This window comes from Apaloderma vittatum, unplaced genomic scaffold (genome assembly GCF_000703405.1).
Source record: "Apaloderma vittatum isolate BGI_N311 unplaced genomic scaffold, ASM70340v1 scaffold11272, whole genome shotgun sequence".
NCBI lineage: Eukaryota > Metazoa > Chordata > Aves > Trogoniformes > Trogonidae > Apaloderma > Apaloderma vittatum.
In genome coordinates this window covers 11,305-18,820 of record NW_009703096.1, presented here as the reverse complement: position 1 = coordinate 18,820, position 7,516 = coordinate 11,305, and the positions used below count along the sequence as shown (strand labels likewise).

Here is a 7,516-nt window from a genome sequence, read left to right as displayed (position 1 = left end):
CTTCTTTTTCTGTCACTGGTGCATCCCCGTTGCTGGGGTGTGACTCCAGCTCCACAACTCGCTAGACAGATTCCTGTCAAACTCATCCCACCTCTGAAGACTCAAGTTCTGTTGTTCTCTGCGTGGGGAGCTGGGCCGTGGGCAGCGACTGTTAAGGCCAGAGTAAACGTGTCATTGGGGAGCGCGAGAGGTGTTTGTGCTGCAGGTGCAGGCTCGGGCGCTCTCTGGAGTGTCTCGGTCCAGCTCTTGTTGGAGCACAACCCTCCTCGGGTCCCTGCGCCCCACAGCTCCTGGTCCTCGGTCTCCAGTGGTTTGGTGGGAATGGTTGTCGCAGCAAAGAAAGGAGAGGTACCAGACCGGCTCACACCACAGGAAATCTGTGTCGAGAGAGGATTATTATAAAGCCGGGACCTGCCTGAAATTGTGCTCTGCTCTGTGGAGCTGAGCTGCTGCAGCTACCTTTGCCTTGAACCCCTCCTGCCAGCCTCCATGGTGTTTGCCCATGTTTCCTGTTGGAGGAGGATAAAGCTGTAGTTCTATCAACAGCAAAATCAACAAAATACTGAGGGAAAGGCAGGAGCTGAAATGGCTTACAGCAGCCAGTGGCTGAGAGAAATCCATATCACAGAGGAAACAGGCTTTTGGATGCAATTTATTGTTTTTACGTATTCTTACAACGCTGGAGCTACAGCAAGAGGGGAGAAAGGAGGCAGCAGGTTTTGAAGGTAGGGGACAGCAGCAGCAGTCAGCGAGGCAGAAGCTGAGAGTGACCTTCTTGGAACTGGAGCAACTCGAACCCCAGGGCTTGGGCAAAGGAGACCCAAGTATCTGCTGTCACAAAACCAAGTGGCAGGGAGGAGGGGGCTCTTTGGATCCCCCCATGTCTAATTGTACTGCCTTCCCCAAAGGGCAGCAGACACCCCAGCAGCTACTGTCACTTCACTCAGGGCTGTTCTGCTGCTTCCTTTCAAGAGCTGGAGCCACGACCAGCTTGCTGAAGGGGTAAATCAGAGCAGCCAAATGTGGGATCATGTACTGTGTAAATGGGCACTCCCTAGCTTGCACTGGGAGCAAACACAGCCGAGGTGCAGTATGCACCAAGCCCTCCACTGCTTTGCCGGAGAGAATTCCTTGCCATGTCCGTGAGGATCAGTGGAAGATGTTTCCCAGTGAGAAAGGAGGAAAAAGCAGGTGAGCATGAAGCCCTGAAGAGTGAGTTTTCCAGAAGAGCAGCTGGAGGAAGAGTAGGGTCATGCTGACTTCATGACACTGTTGACCCAGGGAAGGTAAGGTTCAACGTGTGTGTAGAAACCGAGCCTATTGTTACGCCTGTAGGAGAAGATGCCATAGGCTTTGTTGTTGCAGACAAGTGGATTCCCAGCATCACCCTGTAAAATGGAGGAGAGAGGTCAGCATTGGTTTGTGGAGGGTCCACAGGAAAAGGAGGCAATTGTGAAGAATGGAGAGGCTGCAAATGCCAGGGCAGAGCTTCTCCAGGAGAGTCTTGGACTCACAATGGATGTGGATAACTCTGGGTCCAAAACGGACCACTGGCAGTTTTGTCTTGGATTCAGCACAGGACTAGGCACAACTGCAGCTGGGCAGACACTGAAGCTTGAAGTATCGCTTCATTTCTGCCCTGTTGCTGGCTGCAGAGTGCTGCAAAGTGTGCTTAGACCAGCTATGAGATAGAGGGCAAACCCCTCTTCAGCTGAGCTGTTGTCCTGTTGTGCTGTTGCAGACCCTGCAGGCCCTCTGCTGTGGGAAGACAAGGATCCCTTTGTCCCTTCTGCTTCCCCCAGGACTGAGCACAAGCATGATGACTGCTGATCCTCTGAGGCTCTGATCACTGGAGAACCAGAGCACCTCTTTGTGCCAGGACCACAAGACAGGAATGCTGACAAGGAAGCATGGACTGATGTGGGGGGCATGGAGAGTGAGAGGACAACAAGAAGCAATTTTAGACAGTACCCCTGCAGTGCAGTTTTTTAGCCTAGATCAGGTTTTTTGCCTGGCACCTGGCTGGAACGTGCCCTCCAGCCTTCTACTCCCCAAGTCAGAGACTCACCTTTTCAGGGACCCCAGCAGATCCACTGTGGCCACAAATCAAGTTGTCAGCAAGTCCAGGGTAGTGGCTGAGGCACTCCCTTTGTTTGATGATGGTGATGGTGGCTTCCCGTAACATGGCACTTGGTGTTTTGTGGCCCCAGCCAGCTATGCTGCATGCAGTCCCACCAGGGACTTTTGATTTTTCAAAGGAAATGGTCCTAACATAGCTGTTGCTGGTGGCATTGCCTTTCAGCTGAACAAGGGGACAGAAAATACAGAAGTAAGTGCTTGGTCTGTAAATGCTCTATGATGAAGTCTGTCTCCTCCTGCTCAGCCCTGCACGTTGAGCAGAGAGGACCATGCAGGTGCTCCAGGCAGGTAGTTACCTTCAGCAAGAGGATGTCATTTCCTCTCTGAGGACTTACGAAGTCTGGGTGGCAGTGGTACTCTTGGACTTCAAATGTTTGCCAGCTTTCCTCTCTCCTCTGAATTGTGTGGGCTCCAAGGATGACAGTCAGAGGTTTGTGTCTGGTGAAATCAAGCACAGGGTATGTCATTAGCTTTCTCCTGTCTTCCCTGGTAACCCTGAGGCACATCTCCTGGGGGCATGGCCAGCAGAGACTGGCTGGGCTTCTAAAAATGATGGGAACAAGAAGCTCTGCCAGTGACTCTACTCAGCCAAGAGGCAGAGCAAGTTCCCATCTGACAGACTGGAGCTCTGGAAGGGTTACTTTACTTCTGGATCTTGCACTGAGCATATCTAGTCCGATGCTGCTGCTATTTACTAAGATATGTGGACTGTTGGTCCAGGCTTCGTAGGCCCATGGAAGTCTGTGATACCAAGGTTGGAGTCCTGCTCTGGCAGGGGCGTTGGATTAGACGATCTTTCGAGGTCCCTTCCAACCCCTAGCATTCTGTGATTCTGTGCAGTTTCTAAATGAGGACACTGCTCTGGGCCAATGTACCTTTACTGGTCTCTACATCATCTGCAGAAGGGGCTGCCAAAGGAAAACCAAGAGGGGTGCTGGGATGCGTGGGAGCCCCTCTCAACCTAGCAGGTGGGACCCGGGCAGCCAGGTTCCTCGGTTCTACTGATCCAGACGTTAATGTCTGGAAACAATAAAATGAGTTACGGAGGGGGAATAAAAAAATAAAGGTAAGAATCTGAGCATGGGCTGTGGAGGCACCCAGGGATGGCTGGCCGAAGGTATTGCTGCAGACCCGCTGGCTCCAGCCCCCGCAGCCTTGTCTGTCCTGGCAGCGCAGTCTGAGCTCCCTGTGAGGGGAAGAGTCCAGCCATGGCCGAGAAGGAGGTGACTCAAACTGTCAGACCTCCGTCTTGGAGAGGTCACCCGGATCATGGCCATGCAACAATCTCATTGTGCCAGGTGCTGTACGAAAGTAGTAAAAACTTACATGAAGCACTGAGCCGCTGTCATCACCCAGTTTGGGGCCACGAGGAAGCCTCCGCAGAAATGGTTGTTCTCCCCTTGCAGATAGGCCACGTAGGGTGTGAAGTGGGTCTTGGTTTTACCTCCTCCCTCCATCCAGTTCCAGGAAGAATCTGCAATGGATGGGACTGCAGATGAGGGGATCAGAGGGCGCAGGATTCCTCCTTCCCCAGCCCTTCCCTTGCCTTCAGCTGCTCTACTTACTGGCTGTAGCCGAGGAACATGTCACCAGGAGGAGCGAGAGCAGGAGCTTCTGCAGGTGCTTCATTGTAGCGTTCCTGGATTCGGTGGGTCCCTTGGAGGTGAGGCTGCAGCTGGGGTCTCTTTCTGCTCCCGGCAAGGTTTTATAGCCTAAGACTAGACTCCAGGAAACCACAGAAGTCAGACTCATCTGATTACTCTATCTGCAAATTGCATACCTCAGCAATTTGAGAGGGGAATTTAGTCTGTCAGCCTTAGCCCTAGGCATCAACCCACCTTCATTTTTTCCCTGACCTGAGGTATCTGATGTGCTTCTAAACCCAGAGACAATTTTAAGCCATTGCCTTTGAGCTGGAAGTTGTAGGGACCATACCCAGCCTTATTACTTTGTCGGCCAGTGTGCTCTTCTCTTGTAGCTTGTGTTTGTTGTTGTGCACTTGCAAACTCTCTTGATTGTTATCGTGAGCCCTGCAAGAACAAGATTACTTCGATTCAGTGTACGAGTTCCAACGACTGCAGGGGCATTGGAGGACTCTTTCTTGTTCTCAGTAGGTTTGCTCCTGGTTAATAGAGCAAAACTGGTGTGAGGACATTTGTACCACCACACTGATCATGGTTACGTGAGGGCAAGAAGTTGTTATGGCAGCTTCACAAGGGTGGCCGACAGAGTATAACTGCTGCTGGCACCATGAGGTCTCTGTTCTGCACCAGCTGCTGACTTACAGTTCTGCTTTGTATGGCAAAAGACACCCTTTTAATCGTTTCTTTCTAGTTGTAGTTGTCCACCGTTAAATTGAGGAGTTGTCTGTCTCTTACCAGCCAGTGTGAGAGAAGGCAGGAGGACGCTTCCTGGCCCTGGGTCAGGGGTTCACTTTCCCTCTGTGTTGAGGGTGAATGGAGGCAGGGATGCAGGTTTGGGTGCTGGTTTGGGATGCTAGAGTTAACTGGGTGAAGCTGGTCCTGGTCCTCTGGGAAGGGTCATGTCCAAGCATGTCACAATCCTACCTTGACAGGCAGTGATTTTTGAATGCCAAACAAATGTCTTTCTGCAGAGCATGGTGAGGATCTGTCTTCCCAGGACCAGGCCCTCCAGCAGCTCTGCCTCCTCCTTCTTCTCCAGCCCTTGGTGAGGGGAGGAAAGGCTGGTGGTAAACCCCGAGCCTGTGCAGGCTCCAGCAGATGATGGAAGAGAGGCATGGCTGTGTGCTTGCCCTGGCAGCAGTTCCTTCCTTCGGCTGTGATGAAATGGGTCTGATTCGTCCTTGCTGCCCTCAGTGCCAGTAAATTCACCTTCCTATCAGCCCCCAGTGCCGCAGGGCAAAACCCATTTTCAAGCTAAAAGATGCCACACTCGTGCAAAGACTGCAGCAGCTGGAGCTTCAAGGAAAACCCTGACGTGACACAAAGGTTTGTACTACACAGATAAGCAGTTGGAGCCTTTTCAATTGCAGATTTCCTAGCTGATAGCAGCTGTTAGCAGAAGACCAAACCATGGACCCTTCTCCATTTTCCCAGGGTAGCATGGGTGCTGAAGGCAAAGGGGACATAGTTTCTCTTTGTCCCAGGAAAGAAGAGGGAGAAGACCAGATGTCCAGGGCTGACTGCAGTCCATCTGCTCCCTCTGATGGAGGTGGCTAGTGGGAGCTAGGGAGGGACCATGAGAACAGGGCAAGCATCCCGTTCTCTTGAACTGCACGCAGTTTCTATATATTTAAAATTCCCCACCGGGTTTCCCCACTCTCTTGAACTTGTGCAGACATCTGTCATTCTGCACCATGGAGTTATTTACAGATGCACTGTCTCTGCCCCTTGTTATCTCCTCCAGGAAAGTGTCTCACACTCTCCTATCTGTATATGAGAGATGCTATCAGAAACTACCTGGAACAAAGGAGACCAGGGCTCAGAGTTTAGGCAAGTTGCTTTATACCCAATACAGGCCCATGGAAGGAGGGACTGGTGCAAGTTATTCAGACTCTGGTGCAGGGGCTGTCTGAAAACGGTGCTAGAGCATCCCTTGTGTGGAGGAGAAGCTCGCTGCTGAGCGTCACCTGACTGAGGGGAGAGTCGTAAGCCCTTTTGATTTTGTGCTACTGCTAGGACAGCCTCTGCGAGGGCTGGATTTGCCTTCCTGAGAGGGACAGAAACATGCCAACCAACTCCAAGACTCCCAGCTAGGACCTGCCCTAGCCTTCTCCAGGGACAGAGTTGTGCTCTCCTGTGATAGCTGGCATAGAAGGAATGGAGGAAGTGGCAGGGGTCAGATGCTTTTGTGACCCCAGGTTCTTTATCAACCCTTCCAGTACAGTCGTGTCAGAGACTGAGTCAATGTCTCTACCCAGGACATCATGCTGCTGTTCAGGAGATGGAGGACTTAGGCTGCTGGAGGATAGCAGAGGCAAAGGCTGAAAGCGCTAATGTGCAACGACTAGGACTTTGAGTATGTCTCCTCTACGAGATCCTACAGCTCCATCCCTGGGATCTCAGCCACCACCTGCCCTACACCCAAGGTGGAGGCATGAACAGCCTGGTCCACAAAAAGTCCAGGCCCCTTCACTTTCTAGAGCTTTTTACTGCTAAGAGAGTTGGAAAGACAAGCCTGGTTTCCCCTTTGACCCAGCCTGCGGTCTTGGTTGCCCTAGGTCCTAGGGTGCAACATCACCCAGGCACAAGGTCCCTGCAGAGGGGACAACGATTTCTTGGCAGGGAACAGCAGCTTTTGACCTTGGTACTTGCTGACACATAACGTCCTAGCTGTCAGCTGCTCCAGGCAGATGGTGACATTGCTGCAGTTGGTGAATGGAGTGTGTGTATATCGCTTTTCACAGGCCATTTCTGCCTGGGCAGCCTCTCTCTCTGTAACACACTCACCCCCATGACCCCTGTAGCTCTTGTCCTCCAAGTCTGCCATCAGTTCACTGGACCACCTCTGTCCCAAAAGGCTGGCCTCCCCCTCCCAGCCGTGAGACCCTCCCTCCCTTCTCCCTGGTCGAAGTATGAGAAAGAAGACGCACACCGGGGAATGCAGCTCTGAGTTTACTGTGGGTGTTCTAAGTGCAGCAAGGCTCAAGAGGAGACAGGGTTATCTCTGAAGGGGGTCCATTGCACCTATTTCTGGTGCCATCCAGGATGATCCCTGCATCTGCTCGGGTGATTTCACATGGTCCTGGATGGGCTGCCTGAGACAGGCGGGGAATGGTACAGCCAGTAGCGTCAGGACAGAAAGCAAGGGACCGTTCTGTGCATGGATCAGGTCACTCCGGTTCCCAAGGAGAGAGGAGGGAGTCAAGCCTTTAGTGGGGACAGGAAGGAAACCAGTGCAGTCTTCAGAGCTGTGCCGATGCTGGGGCCATTGCTGCTCCTACTTCATGATCTTTTTGATCCAGGGCAGGTAGTTGGAGATGCGGGTGTAGACCCCAGGCGGGGTGTTATACCCAAAAGAAACGATGCCTTGTGCCACCTTATTGCATACCAGGGGCCCACCGGAATCTCCCTGAGGATGGATGAGAGACTGGTTTAAGAGGCTGCTTCTCTCTGGGAACAGGTTTCACTCAGACCCTCCCTGACTGTGCATGGCCAGCAAGGCTGTATCTGCCCCAGACCCTCAGCTCTGCTCCTGCCCATGTGCCCCCTGAGCTGGGGCCCCACCCCTGGGGCTGCATAAAGACCATGGTGTCAGGGCACCCAGACAGCTAGTCCACATAGCAGCTGCAAACCAAATGCTCATCACCTCTCCTGGGAACCAGCTAAGTCTGTGCTGGCAGCAGCTCCTGCTACCAGAAAGCCTGACTGCTCCACGGCCAAGCCTCTATCCCGTT

General features: G+C 52.6%; 2 protein-coding genes across 2 annotated transcripts in view; both read right to left on the bottom strand.

Moving 5' to 3' along the window:
* Positions 1 to 1,250: 1,250 nt before the first annotated feature.
* Positions 1,251 to 3,768, bottom strand: LOC104270212 (granzyme E-like). The gene is made up of 5 exons (XM_009864500.1): positions 3,705 to 3,768; positions 3,466 to 3,613; positions 2,436 to 2,577; positions 2,069 to 2,302; positions 1,251 to 1,388 (listed from the first exon to the last, which is right to left on the bottom strand). The coding sequence occupies exons 1-5, from the start codon at positions 3,766 to 3,768 to the stop codon at positions 1,251 to 1,253; spliced, it is 726 nt and encodes a 241-aa protein (XP_009862802.1).
* A 3,291-nt stretch (positions 3,769 to 7,059) lies between these two features.
* LOC104270211 (duodenase-1-like) overlaps positions 7,060 to 7,516 on the bottom strand; it is a 1,630-nt gene continuing 1,173 nt past the window's right edge. Inside the window, 1 exon segment of the mRNA XM_009864499.1 lies at positions 7,060 to 7,201. Within this exon segment, the coding sequence (XP_009862801.1) occupies positions 7,060 to 7,201 (142 nt within the window).

Bases quoted from the DNA above. Each gene is read 5' to 3' on its own strand.
- LOC104270212 (XM_009864500.1), bottom strand. From the start codon at position 3,768: ATGAAGCACCTGCAGAAGCTCCTGCTCTCGCTCCTCCTGGTGACATGT. The intron at 2,578-3,465 runs GTAAGTTTTTAC...TGATTTCACCAG, and splicing joins ACAGCGGCTCAGTGCTTCAT to ACACAAACCTCTGACTGTCA. The intron at 2,303-2,435 runs GTAACTACCTGC...CCCCTTGTTCAG, and splicing joins ATGACATCCTCTTGCTGAAG to CTGAAAGGCAATGCCACCAG.